Genomic DNA, 18054 nt, shown 5'->3' on the forward strand with positions numbered 1-18054 from the left:
AGTAGGGGCTGTGTTTTTGGCGAATGGTATGGCGATACATTTTTTATGCATTTAGCTTGAGGCTATGACTTTGGCACCAGTCAGTAGTTGCTGTGCAACCCTCTTGCAGTATGTTAACATAATTTGGGGAGTCGGTGACAGCACCCAACTTACAGTCATCTGCAAACTTGGTCAGCCACAGGCCTTTTGTCTTTGCCTGGACCTTGGAGAAGTAGAATGCAAACAGTGGGGGTCTCGGAGAAGATCCCTGAGGAACTCACTAGTGACAGGTCTGCTGTCAGAGGTGGAGGCGCCTATTGTGACCTTGAGGGTCCTGTCATTGAGCCAGCTGGCCCCCCGCCTGATGAAATACAGACTTACGCCAAGTTGTGTTAGCTTTTCGATGATGCCCGAGTGGGGGGTTGTGTCACAGGCCTTGGCCAAGTCAGGGTAGGCTGTATATACTGACTTTCCTCATCCAGGACCTTGGTGACAGTCTCAAAGAAGTCAACCAGGATCAACAGGCAAGATCTGCCCTTGACTAATCCGAACTGTGTGGGGTCAAGTGCTTGGAGATTGCTTGTGTCCTTGTTTATGAGATTCATAATAATACGCTCCATGGCTTTACAGATCAGACTTGTCAAGCTAATGGAGTGATAGTTTCCAGGGTCAGTAGTGGCATCACCTTTGTGCAATGGGATGACAGTGGCAGTTCGCCACTCTATTGGAATGAAGCCTGTACTCAGGCTGTGGTTGAATAGGATACGCAATGGTGAAGCCAGTTCTTGCTGGAGATCATGCAGAATACAGCCTGGGATACTGTCAGGTCCCAAGGAAGCTGTTCTTTGCCTTGGATAGGGCCTGTAACACTTGATGTTCTTCGTGTTTCACTTTTGCAGTCATTACATTTGGGTAATCCTGCTGGCAGGTTGCCCTCAGTCGGCCTGAATTCCAGAGTCTTGGGTCCTGCGTCGGCCGCTGTCACCCCTTCCCTGACGTCAGGTCTTAAGGGGTATAAAAGATGCAGCCGACGCCATTTTCTTCAGTCTTTCTTGCCGTTCTGCAGTTCGCAAGTGCCGGTCGGCCGACTCCTGAGATTTTCGTGTCCGAGTTTCAGATCCGAAGTCTTCAATAAAGCTTAAGTACCCCGTTGGGGAAACTTTTTTCTTGCTCCAGACTGATGTCAGAAAAAGTTAATTGTATTTCTTGTGGAAAGCAAATACCTCATAAGGACTTTCATTCTTACTGTATTCCTTGCCTAGGCCCTGATCACAACGTTTCTGGTTGTCGGTTTTGTGCTAGATTTAACCAACGCACTATTAAACGTCTGTATAATTTTGCATTAAACTATTTTGGATGCCAGTTTAATTATCCAGAAATGTTGTCAGATAGCCATCCGGCTATCAGAGTTCACAAAAAAACGCAAAGAAAATGAGAGAGATAAACAACCGAGGCCCAAAACCAACGACAAAGCTTCCCCTAAGCCAGTCACCGGTTCTCAGTGAGGCACTTTCGCAGCCCCTGATGCCTGCTACTTTAGAGTCGCAGGCCGCTACCGATTCCCACATGGTCAGCTATGCCGCTGGAAACTCAAGGTATTGGAGCCTCGGACACTGTTCCCTCAGATGGGTCCGGAGCCGCTGAGCAGGCACCGGCTTCTGAGGGTGTATTCAGACCTAAACATCTTTACATTAAACCGACTTTAGCTTCAAAGGCAAAGACTAAAGCACCTTCTAAAGCAGAGAAACAAACTCAAGAGCCACGTGGACAGGCCTCTGTGCCCAAAAAAACAGATGCTCAAAATGACCAAAGATTTGATTACCTTGATCAGGGGTTCCCATCCCCCTCCTGATAAGAGGCCTAGGCAAGAGACAGACTATGAATGTTCAGATCAGGTTTCTATTTTTTCTGATTCCTCTTCTGATCAGGAATATTCTCTTCCCCCTATGAGGATTCTGATGCTGAAGAATCTATACCTTCAGCTTCTCCTCCTGATGACTATTCTTTTGGGGAAACCTTGCATACCATGAGGGAGCATTTCCACTGGGAGAGCCAAGGTTTTTCAGAATCTAAAAAGAGGCTCAGGGATTTCCTTTTACTACCTCAACACAGGCCTCTAGCCATTCCACCTGTGTTAGACATTGTAGATGATGTGTTTTCAGAGTCTAGTCTGACCCCTGACTCCTTAACTCCAGCTCCTGTTAAGCCTGACAGATATTACAGGGTTCCTGACTCTCATAAATTCCTTTTTAAAAACCCTACTGCAGATCCAGAAACTATTTCACAGGGTCCCAAAGGAGTTAAGGCTTCTGCTGCAAAAAACCCTACCCCCTCTGACGGAGATTCTAGGGCACTGGATAGATGGGGAAAAAAGGTTTACACATCTGCTACCTTGGCTATAAGGGCCTTAAACTGTCAGTTTCATATGCTCAAATATCAGCAACATGTCATGTCATTGCTTAAACAGAAAATGTTGTTAAACACTGAATATGCAGAAAACAAGGAAATGCAGGATTTATTGCATGCAGCTGAACAAGTTGGAAAGCATACTTTGCAATGTGGTTTTGATTCTTTGGAGGCCTCCTGCAGGGCCGCAGTCACATGTTCTGTAATTACGAGGCATGCTTGGTTAAAGGAACAAAATCTGCCTGATCATGTCAAAGTTAAATTATTAGATGCACCTTTACAGCGTGATAGTTTGTTTGGAGTGAAGGCAGAAGAGGTGTTAAAGAAAATGGAGGACAAAGCTAAATCTATGCAAACTGTCAAAGATTTTTTTACAAGTACAGCCACCTATATTTAGTAGACACTGGCCTACAAAGAATTGGTCCTTTCCTTAACAGACCTCAAAGGGGCAGATCCAGATGCCCTAGAGGCAGATCCCAGACGCAAGGTTCATACAGGTTAAAGCAGTGGGGTGCGTCTACCTCCAAAGTTGGAGAAGACAAATCACAACCATACAGGAAACAGTCCCAATGACTTCCCCCTGCCTGCACCAAACACTTATCTTCTGGCAGCACCCTTAGGGGGAAAATTAGCACTTTTTTCTCAATTGGCACATTATAACCAAGGACAAGTGGGTTCTAAATATAGTGTCACAAGGCTACAATTTCCACTTCCATACCCTGCCAAAGGCAAACGGCTGGCCAGATCTGCCAAAAAATGAATGGGCAGAGGCACAAAAACAAGTCTCATCCCTCATGGACATGGGGGCCATTCGACAAGTACCAGAGCAAGAGCACAGACAGGGATTTTACTCAAGACTGTTCTTGGTACCCAGAAAGGACAAGGCCTGGAGACCAATACTGGACCTATCTATTCTGAGCACATTCCTGGATATACCAAAATTCAAAATGTTGACTTTGCAGCAGCTTCTGCCCATGCTGGGCAAGTAGGCTTGGCTTGTGACTTTAGACCTAAAAGAGGCATACTTGCATGTCTCAATCAGACAATCATGCAGAAAATACCTCAGATTCAAGGCTGGCTCAATGCATTACCAATTCTCTGCACTGCCCTTTGGCTTATCTACTGCGCCCAGGGTCTTTACAGAGTGCCTGGCACCAGTAATTGCATTCTGTAGACAAAGAGGAATACAAATATATCCTTACTTGAACGACTGTCTAATTCAAGCAGAGAACAAGGACATTCTTCTACAGCATCTGGCATTTGTGAAAAGACTTCTAACATGCCTAGGGTACACAGTCAATGAAAAGAAATCAAAACTAGTACCCTCTCAAGAGATAATATTCCTGGGTGCAAGCTTAAATACAACTGCCCAGATGGCTTATCTCATGCCAGACAAACAAAGGCAACTGACTACCTATTTCAAAATGTTGGCAACGAAGGCCCAGTTATCTGCAAGAAAAATTCTGCAGGCTTTGGGCTTCATGGCATCCTGCATCGTACTAATTCCATATGCAAGACTGCATATGAGGAAACTTCAATGGTACCTAAAAAGTGTTTGGACTCAACATCGCCACAGCCTGGAAACAATGATTACTCTCATTCCCGTGCCTGCAACAGGAGTTTCGATGGTGGGCGAAGGCTTGTCACCAGAACAAGGGACAGCCATTCACATTACCCCCAGCCAGGCAGAATGTAACAACGGATGCATCAGGTTTTGCCTGGGGAGCCCACATGGCAGGAAGATGCATTCAGGGCACATGGTCCTCAAACCAAATGCATCTACAGATCAGTCAAAGAGATGCTAGCTGTTTAAAATGCCCTGACAGCCTTCAAGGACCTACTTCATCCGGGACAGCTACTGATAAAGGCAGACAACACCACGGTCATGTGGTATATAAACAAGCAGGGGGGCACACATTCTTACCACCTTTGCAGACTAGCCATGACTTTGTGGGACAGAGCATTGACTTGCCAAGTACATCTGCAAGCACAATTCCTGCCAGGAAAGGAAAATACCCTGGCAGACGAACTAAGCAGAAACCTCATGGATCCCCACGAGTGGCACCTGCATCCACAAGTCTTCAACATGATAACAATGAAATGGTGACGCCCGGACATAGATCTATTTGCCTCCCCTCAAAACAATCAACTAAAATATTTCTGCACAAGGACTTATCACAGACAAGCATGAAAAGTGGATGCCCTATCTTTCAGCTGGAAAAACCTGTCAGTATATGCCTTTCCTCCACTGCCTCTCCTCCCCAAGGTACTCCTAAAGGTCAGACAGGAGAAGCCAAAGATGATACTGATTGCCCCAAACTGGCCCCGCCAGTACTGGTATCCAATCCTAAGGAACTTGTCTCAATGCCCAGCTCGGACCTTAACTCAAATACCTCATCTACTGTCCCAGCAAAACAATCAGATCCTGCACAGCCAACTCAGGACTTTAAACCTGGCATCTTGGCAGATAATGTAGTCATACAAAACACACCTCTCAGTAATGCTGTGATGGATGTCATTTTGGAAGCCAGAAGGCCTAGTACTAGAAAATCTTATGCTGGAAAATGGAAGAGATTCTGTGCTTGGAACCAGGCACAAGGAACTGATACAGCTGTACCAAATATTCCTCAGATTTTGCAATACTTAACTGAGATGCTGGACAAAGGCCTATCTTTTTCATCAATTAAAATTCATGCCTCTGCCATTTCGGCTCATTACAATACAGAGCCACCAATCTTTTCTCATCCTTTATTAAGGCAGTACCTCAGAGGAGCCAAAAATTTAAGGCCTCTAAGGAGATCACCAATACCTGTATGGGACCTCCACTGTGTCTTGGGAAAAACTCACCCTGCCTCCTTTTGAGCCAGCTGCTACTGCTGATATAAAGTTTTTATCTTGGAAAACAGCTCTGCTCCTAGCAATAACTTCTGCAAGATGAGTTTCAGAGCTACAGGCACTCATGGCTGTGGAACCTTTTATAATTTTTTATCCAGACAGGGTCTCCCCAAGGATAAACCCAACATTTATGCCTAAGGTGGTATCCAGTGTGGCTCTTAACCAAACTATTCATCTGCCAAATTTTACCCAAATCCACAGAACAAGGGTAGAGAATTCTGCATTCTTTGGACGTACACAGACACCTTCGATTCTACTTGGACAGAACCAAAGTTTTCAGGAAGACAGAGCAATTACTAGTAGCATATGCTGCAAATCACAAAGAAAGGCTATCTCAAAGCAGACTATTTCAAAGTGGATAGGCCACTGCATTCGTTTCTGCTATTTACAGCATGGCAAGCCAGTGCCTAAGGGCATTAGGCCACATTCAACCAGAGCTGCAGTCACTTCAGCAGCCTTTCTCAGGGGAGTACCAACCAAAGACATTTTAGAGGCTGCTACTTGGAGTTCAGTGCACACCTTTACAAAGCACTGTCATCTGCCACTCTACTCTAAATCCAGGGCAGGCTTTGCAACTGCAGTTCTGCAGGGCCTCATAGCCACTCCTAATGCTGTTTAGCTGTAGCCTCCCAACCATAGCTTTGGGACTCTACCCAAATGTAATGACTGCAACAGTAAAACATGAAGAACATAGTACAGTTGTGTACACTTGCCATAAATGTAGATGTTCGAGTGTATTCACTGTTGCAGTTCAGGTTACCCATCCGCCATCCCCCTTTTTTCTGCTGGAACTTATCTTTCCTTCTCTGATTTATACAACCTATGTGTGTATTTGCTTGTAGATGAAGGTAAAGTTTATATTGGCGCATGTATTTTTATATATATAAATTTTGGCTACGCTTTTAGGGGGCACCTGACATCTGGGGCAAGAAAAACTGAAGAAAATGGCATTGGCTGCCTCTTTTATACTCCTGACGACCTGACGTCAGGGAAGGGGTGATAGCAGCCGACGCAGGACCCAAGACTTTGGAATTCAGGCTGACTGAGGGCAACCTGCCAGCAGGATTACTCAAATATAATGACTGCAACTGTGAATATACTCTAACATCTACATTTATCGTTAAGTGAGTGCATGTGCATTAGTGCAGGAATAGTTCACCCACTCTATGGTGGGGTAGTTGATGTCACCAAGAATTAGGGTGTTGGGGGGTACCTTGATGGAGTCAAGTAGAGACAGATAAAGAGGAGTGGGTGTCTTGAGTCATGGAGGGGCGATCTATAGCTGGCTATAACTTTGATGGGTGTCTTGACAAGTGTCAGTTGCATCAGGCGTAGTTCCAGTTCATCACTTGCCTGTCCTTAATGAAGATAGAGACTCCACCACACTTATTATTCCCGACCTCATTTTGTGGTCAGAATGTGTGGAATGAGGTATAGCCTGATAAGGCAGGGGTGCTCTCCGCAGCCCTGAACCAAGTTTCCATGACCACACAGACAGTCGGCATATTCCAGTACAGGGAGAGCCTCCAGTGAGTGCATTTTCAGGTTGCAGCTCCTAGCGTTAAGCAGCGTGACCTTCAATTTGCTTTTTGACAGATCTTTTATGTTGGAAGCTTTGTCTTTGGGACATTGCCTAAAAAAGGCACAATGGGGAAGATGAGAGCCTTGGCCGGGATCTGGAATCCCAGTAGTGGCACGTGGCGGCCATCTCTGGCAAAGCATCAAGGCCTGTCAGCCATGTCATCCCAGGCAGACAGATACCGGATCCCCTTGGAATGACACCAGAAACTAAGCCAATTGTTGAAGTCAATTATTTTTTGTTGGTATTGTGGTATCATTCTTGGTGGAGGTAGGGTGCCGCTTAGGGCTAGGATCCTACTTGCCTGAGACACATAATCTGAGAGCTCAGTCACGTCTCTCTTCATATAGTCCAGGGAGGCATGTCTCGAGTCATTCGCACCAACATGGACAATGACAGTCATATTTGTACTTGCTGTGGAGAGACTTGAGTGTGTGATGTGGTGGATTCTGGCACCAGACAGACAACTGACTGTGACCTTCTCCTTGTTGAGCCTGGTGCGGGAGACATCAGTGTGTCTCACAACTGAGTCACCAATGACTCATATGTTTGGTTTATTGTTATGCCTTGTGGGCTGTGATGGTTTATTGTTTTGCAATATGGGCTGTGTGTATGAGGCACTGGTGTGTTGTCTGCTGTATGTAATGTGTTTAATGTTGTGTGTGCAGAATGTGTGAGTATGTTTTGGAGGTCTCTGCTGTTTAGGTAAGCTTTTAATGAGGACCTCTGCATAATGTGTGTGTTGTGCTTGGCTATGTGATGCTAGCGGTGTGGTGTTTTTGCTGGCAATCTCCTCTTTGTCAGGAGTACTGACTATGGTGTGAGAGAGCATGGATTCCAGGTTACTGATGTAGATGCATTTCTCACAAGTAGAAGAATTATGTGCTAGGAGAAGAGAGCTGTCAGTAAACATGAGTCAGTTGCTACACTGTCTTAGTATGCCTATGTCGACCAGGCTGGCAGGAGAAATTGATGGGAATTGTCCAGACATAGTGTTTCGAATACCTGGGCAGACTTACAGAAAGAGGGTTTTGGTAAGGGTTTGTCCACAAGAGTATAGACCACAAAAGCCTCCTTAAATATAAAGTAACTGGCATGAAGCACAAGTGCTAAAAAACAAAATGAAGATGCTTTGATCAGGCTACTAACAAGCAGTAATAAATGCAGCAGAATAAAAGCACTTGAACACTTAAGAGCACACAGCAAAAATAGGATAATACACAGCAAAAATAGGATAATAAAGTAGGAAGAACACAATTATACATGACACCCTTCCCCATGTAGAAAATGTGTAGGAAACAGGGTTGATAACTACCATGGTGATGGTGAAGACTGCCTCAAATCCCTATTCTGTCTCCTACAAGGTGTTGGGCAGAGATCTGTGCCTGGCATACAAGGCATCATTGAACCCCACTCTGATGAATCTCCTGCATATCTGTAAAATAACCTGCACCAGAATTACCCATTCAAAAGACTTAAATCTTGCTTGTGATATAAATAGGACCTGCTGGAGTGACTTGTGAATCCCAGAGGCTGTGTTCTTTCTCAGAAACAGGTTCCCCATCCATGTGAAGCAGAGTTCCTCCCTAATCCAATTCAAATGGAACTTGGACAACTAGGGGATCTGGAAATTCACCCCTGCTGTGGAATTTATTGATCTAATGGACACATGCAGTCTGCAAATGCTTCATCTCCAAACCCCTACTTACACTAGCAAAGGTACTAGAACTTGTCGGAGACTTGGAATACTTGGATAGGCTTAAAAAGGCCTCATTGGTCATTAGCCTAGTAGGCACCTGTATAACTGTATTTTTCTTAGAAACTTCTTGCTGTTCTGAGACACTCTCCTGAGGAAGTCCTGACTAAATGAGTGAAAATGTTGACTTACCAAGTCCACAGTTGTCTTTAAAACTAACTTTAAGAAGCAGCTTGCTAGTGTTACTACCACACACTCACCTTACCCTAAGGGCATCTGTCAGGCCATGCATTAGGATTCATGTATGAAGCCATGACTGTGGTTTTATAAGGTTATACCGATAATGTAATTTCAAACCATCAGTACCTGCTGATTTGCTTGGTCCTGGGGCAACTGCCTTCTTTGCCCTGCCCTAGTTGTAGCTCTGCAAAATTAAGAATATAGTTTGAAAAACCCTAAGCTATTTCTACAACGCCTATTTTGCTGAGAGGTCTGCTTTAGACTCACAACACATCTACATAATGATGGCAGAGCTTTTAAGAGGTGCCAGAGCATTCCAGAGTTTTGGGCCTACAAACAATCTCCTTCATATGAAATGTTAGCAAAAACTAAAGAGTTTGCGGATGTGGAGATGTTAGAGAAAATTGAAGAGTTTATGGATGTGGAGTTTAGTGTAGAGAGAGCAATAAAGGTAAGGGCAGTGGTATAATTTGAGGAGTTAGTGTGTGATGTCCCCACTCTGGGCAGTAAGCAAGGAGCCCGAATCCTCACCACTGACACTGGAAACAGAAGTTCACTTAGAATACAAATGGATACACTGAATATTTCCAGATGCAGACCTCTCTGCATCAAGCACAATTTCCCTTAAGAGCACACAGGGAACACAGTCAGCCCAGGGTTTTGGTGTCTTTATGTCTGTCTTTCTCCAGGACCTGTGGTAAGGCTCCCCACTAGCACCGTTATAGAGTTAAGCCCTCAGCTGAGTGTCCAAGTCAAGTCCTCCAGCACCCTCTCTGTGAAACCACTGCTTCTTGTCCCTGCTCCAAGTAACTGACACACACACACACACACACACACACACACACACACACACACACACACACACACACACACACACACACACACACACACCTGGGAAAGGCTGGCAGAGATTTACCCGCTGTGCCCCCTTCTCCCCAGACTGTAAGGTAGTTATCACTGCCACCAGACACTAAAAAGTCAGCTACCTAAGGCTCTTGCAAGGGTACCCAATTATACAGAGTGAAATGAATATTAATACAAATTGTAATGTTGACCAAACAGCCAGGCGTCAGGAATGGCCACAGTGTTACTAATAGATAAGTATTCTCAAGGGTTAAAATATTCTCTAAGAACCAGCCACAGTAAAAAGTTTAAATATATTTAATAGTAAATAATAAAAGAACATGAAAATATGAAATCTAATTATAGTAAACACCGGAGTTTCAATCACATGAAATATTAAAAATAAAACAGCTGGAAAGATTCACACAGTTGCAGGAAAAACATTATTTAACTATTCTCACTGTATTTTCCTGAGTGATCTAGAGAATTACTTTTTATACTTAATAGAGCAATTCAAGATGAAGTAGGGGTGGGATCCTTCTATGTCAGGTTCCAAGAAACGGACGGCCCTGACACTCTGTCAGCTAATATTAAAACATTTCTGTACAGAATGACATCTCATAAATCTGGTCATTTGATTTCTGCCTCCCATATAACCCCCCATTGCTAGAAACTGCCAGGATTTAGTACAACATGGCCGTAATATGCACACAAGAGTATTGCTCAGATCTGGTGCAGCTTCTGGAAGTCCTAAAACAGTTACACACTTCTACTCCTTGTACAGAAACTAACAAATGCTTCTTACAGACATTGCATCTCTAGCTTCATGTGAGATAACATCTTTATGGCCTACGCCCAGTAAATTAATTTCTTAATATTTGCAAAGTTAGCTGGAACTGAGCTTAACCTCTTCTCTTCCAGTACTAATTTATGAACCTGTCTATGAACCAGTATGTTTATATATATATATATATATATATATATATATATATATATATATATATGTATGTATATAATTTTTTTTTAATACAAGCAACTTTGCAAATCCACTTTCAACATGAGCATCTGTACAAATAAGTTTGATATTAAAATAACATAGAATTCTTTACTAAATTCCAGCTAGCTGTGCTAGCATACATCACACATCCACTGCCCTACTTCTCCTTGTCATAGCTGGCAATACCTCACATCATCATATTGCAGGTCAGCATAGTAGCAGTTTTCTGTTACTGCATAATTATCCCACTACATAAATGGTTTTATAGCAGTATTGCTGTTAGTGTCATGAGGCTTAAACTTGGGCATTTTTGTCAACAAATTATTTAGCATAGTATTATTGTTTTTTTTTTTTTTTATTTATTTTAATTTGTAGTTGAGGCAAGCCACTACTCTATGGTAGTGATAATTCCTGAATTTTACTGTACATTGCTTCATTAATGCATGTTTTCAGATGTGGGCCGAAATTACATTTCAGTGCAGAAGTAGACTTTACATTTGTTAAGCTGAGGTTATAAAAGACTACTGAAATCCTAGATTAGTTCTGTTCCAGAATGGAGGAAGGTGCTTTCAGATGACCTGGAACACACAGCCTTGTAAATTGGCCAGTTGTCAGTTCATTTGTGTATTTGAAAAGTATTCACATTAAGAAGGCATTGTAAACCTCGCAGCTGTCATTCAGATTTATTTAAAAAGAGCCACCTTCTGCATCCAGTCAAGACACTTTTTATAAACCCTTTTTTGAAGGTATGGGTATGCTTTAGCAGGTATTTTTGGTTTATTCACTTGTATCTGTGTAACTGTATCATAGGTTTACCTAAGACAGATCAGATGCTTTGGGGCAATTATTTAGCAAACCTTTTTTTTTTTTGCCAAAGCTTGTTAACATTTGATAGATACAATTCATAAATCTCATAAATTTGAAGAAATTAAGATGTTTGCTTTCCTGATGTAAAAACAAAAAATGCTAATGATATTTTTTTTCCTTTTTAGAGGGACACTAGAATTTGTGTACTTGGTAAGATTTTTTTTAGTTAATCTTGCTGTTACTTGGTGCAGCTGTTGTGTGTTAAAGTTTCAGGATTCATAATTACAATAGGATCCATATTTTAAATATAAATAGTCCAGGCTGAGAAGACCTAAATATTATGAGGCTATTTGCAACAAGCTAAGTCCGTGTTGCTGTTTCTGTTGTCACTTATTTCTGTATAATTAGCTGGAAAAGACAGGATTCAACACTGACCTATAGAAATACTGTTTCACAGGAAGGCTGGTGGGAACCTAGAACATGTTGCAAGAGGTTATAATATAGTGTGGGTTAATAGAGGGGTTGTAGAGATGGAAAATACTTGGAGCATGACAAAAGGAGCATGTTAGTCCAAAAGTCTGAGTAGCTTTATTGTCAGCTTTGTTCCAGTAAATGGTATTGCATCACCAGTGTGTCATCATATATAGAGTAAATGTTGAGATGTGGGTGTATATCATGACATCGGAAAGACTGGAGATCGAACGGCATTTACATCGAAAATGCCAGTTATCGAAGTCGCTCTTGGGGGGGGGGGGCTGCTCCTCCACACCCTCTTCTATATATTTATATAAATATATATATATATATATATATATATATATATAGATATAGATATAGATTATATATATATATATAATATATATATATATATATATATAATATATATATATATATATATATATATATAAAACTACAAAATCGCACTACAGTGGGGAAAGAGCAAATTTTCATCTTCACTGTACCAGAATCTCCCAATAAACACCTCGATGAACGGCATTTCCTATGTAAATGCTGTTCGATCACCGGTCTTTTCGATTTAGTGATATAGACCCCAAGCAGGTGTGGGGTTACATTATGTACCCCATACTGGTTTATGTTTCCTACACCATCCTCTTTCTAATAGTAGTCTAAATCCCCCACTTCCACCCCCATCTCAAACTTTCTGAACAAATCGTACAAGAAATCCTTCCCAAATAAGCAAATAATAAAGTGATGTCAGCATTAATGTGGAAGGTCTGCAGCCTGTGGCTAAACAGTCTATAGTGGGCCTCAGACAGTTGGTCAGTCTCCCAGACAAAATAAAACAGCCTTGATATAACACTCGAGCTAATCTTCACCACAGTACCATATAGGTATACAAGCTTAGATGTCCAAACATTAGTAACCATTGTCTTGTCTCCAATTAGTCATTTAAAGCAGTCCTGTTATACTTTTGTTTGTTACAAGTTGACCTTTTCCAGAAAAAAAAAACTGGATTAAGCGTTAACCTCCTACATTAGGGAAAGTAGATTGGTTACCTCTGTCCAGTGAAATGAAGCAGAGAGGTCCCTGATATGTTTTACAAACCAGTTATCTGCTGTATAGGTTCATAGGTGTGTACTAGGCTAATGGTCCTGGAACCTTTAAAGCCTAGTCCATAGAAGTGCCCTGACATCGTGCCACCCAACGTTAGTTTTTGGTGTCTTTATCAATTAGAGCCACTGGAGTGATCCCAGGGGTGAACTTTCTGTTTGTCATCTACTCATCTAGAATAGACATAGAATTAATAAGTTCCTAGCTAGACAAAAGAGGACACATCATACATGCCCTTGGCTAACTACAGAAAAGCTTTTCTGTGATAAAGCATGGTCCTGTGGAAGACCACAAAATGAAAAAATGCATGAAAACTAGCTTTTAAAGCAGGGAAAGCTGAAAGGTTACAAACACACAGCAAAGGTGAAGCCATCAGAATAAACGCATTGCTATAAAATATTAAACTTGTTTTGCTAGGGTTAAGCATAGGGTTACTTTTCAAAAAGACAGTCCACAGTTTGCATGGCATTTTTGGTGTATATGATCCAGGGTGGTTGGTCTGACTAGCAAAGCTTGTTTCAAGAGAGCCTTCCCTGCTATTTCCATGTGCTGTTTACAGATGAGTAGAAAGCTGTGGTCCAAGTACTGCTCATTGGATTACGGACTGGTTGCTGTGCTGAGGAGGTGGTGAATCTTCATTTGATACAAATGATTCTAACCACATCATAGGGAAAGGCAGAAGAGAAGACCCCTCCTCGTGAGAGTCACATTGGAAAATGAGTGCCATCAAGAGTAAAACCTATAGAAGGGCTCAAGAAAATTGCTTCCATAGGCTCTCCTCTGCGTTGATCTCTTGGTATGGTTAGTAACGTTTAATTGACATGTTAATCGTGGTATTGCACTGAGCCTGCTTTTCAGAACAAGGCATACTCTTTGTAGTATGTGGGTGTAAGCATAAGCTTTTACTCTGGGATCCAGAATTAGGATTAGGGTGTTGTGCAGCTGCTTTGTGTTTATCACCTTGCAGGAGAAGCCCCCCGCTGTGCTTTCTTTCCCAACATGGCTACTTTAGTCTCCAAAGCTGATCTTTGAACAGATATTGGTTACTTGATTTTATAGCTGTTACAAGCATTCTGAGCATGGCTGGCATGATTATGGGTATGCACATTTCTCATTGTGCAGAACTGTTTGCAAGTTGTTGATGACGTCCCATATTTTGCAGCATCATTTATGGGCTGTACCTTTCAACGTTTGTTGAATCTTGTATTGGCAAATTTTCAATATTGTGGAAAAATGTTTTCAGCACTAAGGATTGATATCCCAGACTTTAAAGATGGTGTGCACAGAATGGTTATGTATAGCAAGCATCCCATTCCAGAGATTCAAGCATTGCAAGTCTTTAATGCTGACAGTTACATAAGTGCTGTGCCTGGCTGAAAATTACATGACCAAATTCAACAGATAAGTTTCCTTTCTGTTATGTTTTAGTATAAATGGGGTGGTGTGGTCATTCCTTCTGAGGGACAGAGTACCTTGCAGAATTACTTCCACAGCATACATAGGTCTGAAAGTGTTAATTTTTCAGGGGCAATGCATTGTATAGTTTAATGACTTAACTATTGTAGGAGTACAACTTGCATTGCTGATGTTTTAATTTGGTAATCTCTATTTTACAGTGTGCTCGGTGTCATGACCTGCAGTGTTTTTTTGTTTTGTTTTAGGTAAGAAGCATCCTGAACCACAAAATAATATTACTTCAGGTAAGAGTCTTTTTCCCCCACTCTGATGGTATCGCTTTTGATAATTATATGACTAGTAACCTTCATTTGATAATTCCAAATGTACTTTAGCATGATTATATCTGTTATTCACTAGGTCATTTAAATATGGGGAGATTTCCAGAAGTTTGGCCACATATACTTGTTAAACCCATCTTTAAGGGAAAAAGGAACTGGACAAACCCAGGGTCCTACAGACACATAAGTTACTTTCTTTTTCTGGAAAAATAATAGGGAAGATTATTTTGGATAAATTACTGTCAGAATTTGAAAGGTTGAGACTTGGAACCATACATCATCATGCATATGTTGAAAATAGATCTAAAACCACCAGTAATATGATCTGTAATATAGTAGGTATACAAGGCAGTGTTGCCTAATGTTTTTAGATTTATCTTACTCGTTTGTAGCGTACACAAAGCGCTGTCTTACTCCTTTGGTAGCATTGTACACAAAGTGCTGTCTTACTCTTTTTTCGTAGCGTAGTACACAAAGTGCTGTCTTACTCCTTTGGTAAGTAGTAAATAGTAATAGTTTTAGTAAATAGATCTAAAACCACCAGTGATATGATCTATAATATAGTAGGTATACAAGGCAGTGTTACCTAATGTTTTTAGATTTATCTTATTTATTTGTAGCGTACACAAAGCCTCCTTTTTTAACATCGTACACAAAGCGCTATCTTACTCCTTTGATCCTACTGATCAGTAACTAGGTATTAATGTAATCTTTATAAGATGGAGAGCTGCATGGCTTTCAAACAGGACATGGCAAGCATCATACCGATATTATTTGGATGTATCTAGATGTAAGGAATTGTTCATTGTCAGGAATAATATTCTGTATAGCAGGCTTTTATAGCTGGGGGGGGGGGCTTCCCATTGCTTTAGTCGACTGCTTGTTTTACTTTTATTCCATTGACATGCCTCTTCTTAGCATTTCTGTTTACCAAATAAAAAAATGTCACCTTTCCCATAGTTCTCAACCGTCCATACTTTTGCTCATTTTTGCACTTGTTCCTCATGCAATTTTTGATTTTCTGATTAATCGCAGAGGATTGTGGAACATAGTTTTGCAGATGGCACTGATGTTTGGGGGACCAGTTAAAATGGGAAGGGGAACTGTCGCAGACTGGTCTGAAGGTTTCGTCTGGACGGTAGAGTGGAAGCTTAAATTTAGTACATATTCATTCTCTTGGGTGGTGAGAATAATAAACATCGCAGAGAATAATAAACATCGCAGTCTGTCAGGCGGTTCCACGAATAGCATTCTTGCTCATTTCTTTTCCCAAAGCAGAATATCTGTAACCTTACTCAGTGTTGTTTTCTAGTAACATCGTTCCCCTTGTGCTGCAGTAATATCAAAATCCTGCCCCTTAGTAATCTTGAATTCAGATTTTCCGTTCCCTTAACTCGCACAATTTACAAAGTATTCATGAAGCTTTACATAACCCCAGTAAATTAAGCATTTAAAATATAAAAAAGAGAATTGGAAATTGCCTGTTTCTCGTGAATGAAGGTAAACCATAAACACTGAATATGGTTGCACATTTCTGCCTTACACATGCTCCACTACTCCCTTCCTTTAATACTACAGAATCGTGAGAGCTAGAGCACATTGCTAGATCCTAGAGTGACTTTTGTAAGCTAGAACTCCTATCCTACCATAGTGCTATGCCTTAAGTAGTCTCTCCAGATTTTCTTTGCTACTTTCTTATCTCAGAGCACTGGAAAACTAGCCTGAGACTCAACAGAAGGATGAATTTCAGGCCAAAGGCAGTCCGAATTACCTGTCTTTTATGCAGATCCTATGCTTTATTACCTTTTGGTGCAAACATTTGGTAGTTTGTATCTTTTTGTGGGGTACTTTCCTTAAAGTCATTCTCTTCCCTTGACCGCAGTGTCGTGATGTTCTCCACTGTTTTCTTTGTTATTCCTACTAGAGGATAGATTTGTAGGCTGCAACTTTAAGGGCGTTTAAAATGTCAGTGCCAAAGCATTCTACTGACTGCAGGCTTATGCCCCTTCCAGGCACCCAGACGCTGTAGTTTGTTCCCTACCTACTGCTAATGAGCTGTTCAGGCTACCCTCCAAGTTTTCCTTTTCTAAATCTATTTGTTCTCCTACCAAAATGTAGTACAAGATTAGCTACAAGATGATGTGGCATAGATTCTAGCATTGTGATCCTACCTAAGCTTCTGTCTCTTCAGTCTCTTAACTGGAGCAGATTATGCAGAAACTGTGACCTCTATTCTCATTTGCTTATGGCAGTGAGATAATGGGTGACATCTTAACATTGTGTTCACGCCTTGGTTTGGGTCAGCCCCATTCATTGCCAGACAGTTCGGCACTGATGTCCTAGACTACTTCCTTATAAAGTGAATAGTTCTATTACTTGCATGCAGCATGTATTCCTCCCAAGTCCCATTAGAGTCAGGAGAACAGAGGGACATACTTGCCGGATGGGTGAAGTGGTGAATGAACTAGAGGTGTCTGCGTTTTTGTAGTCAGGACTTTTTCACTGTGCCAGAGACATGTTCTTCAGTCATGTTAAGCCTGCAGTCTCTACCTTTAAATTTCTCTTAACGGGTTTGCCGTAGATGCTACTGGAGAAACAGTGTCCCTCATGATTCAGGTGTTTAAGACAAAGTCACCCACTCATCATTTTTCCCTCCCTACAACAGTCATGCTATCCCTTTTTTTTTTTTTTTTGTTTGCAGTTGTCACGGTCTCCCTCTTTTTTCTTTATTCACATCTCTAATTCAGAGACTGCAAGCAGTATCCAGTCAATATCTACAACTCTGTAAGACAAAACAACCTAGCTACTATGTACACCTTTATTGCAATGAAATGTAAACTCCTACAGTCTGTATAATTTTACTTCTCAACTCAGTAATGTATTGTGCAAATAGCAAAGCTGAAAAGGGTCCACAGACCAGTTTGTTTATCTGACCTACAAATGAAAAAACAAAATAAACCATGCGTATGTCACATGACACAGATGTATGGTCTACTCAGGAATCTACTGTGCTTTCCAGTCTTCTGAACATTTGAGCAATTCTCTCAACAGGTTCTGAATGAGTAATCTTGTACAGACTGGAAATTATGGTAATTCTGTGATTGGATCTAAAGGAGCATCTCCATTAGAGGCATATTTGTAGCTGTTCAGGTAGACTGTAATTAATTTGGTGTAATACCTCAGAAAGGAAAAGGGAGGAAAGAGGTGTTGAGCCTGGATAAGAAATACTTGAGTATACCATGTTGGGGAAGTCGGATGCTGACATGACAGGCTCTTTTGGTTTACACCCGCGTCTCATGAGTAG

General features: G+C 41.5%; 1 protein-coding gene across 2 annotated transcripts in view; it reads left to right on the forward strand.

The window, feature by feature from the left end:
- LOC122808637 overlaps positions 1-18054 on the forward strand; it is a 61521-nt gene that overhangs the window by 18839 nt on the left and 24628 nt on the right. For both annotated transcript variants that reach the window (XM_044079602.1, XM_044079611.1), the window contains exons 5-6: positions 11628-11652; positions 14676-14714. In XM_044079602.1, coding sequence (XP_043935537.1) covers positions 11628-11652; positions 14676-14714 — 64 coding nt within the window. The remainder of the gene's footprint in view (positions 1-11627; positions 11653-14675; positions 14715-18054) is intronic.

This window comes from Protopterus annectens, chromosome 1.part1 (assembly GCF_019279795.1).
Source record: "Protopterus annectens isolate FY-2018-M chromosome 1.part1, PAN1.0, whole genome shotgun sequence".
Classification (NCBI taxonomy): Eukaryota; Metazoa; Chordata; order Ceratodontiformes; family Protopteridae; genus Protopterus; species Protopterus annectens.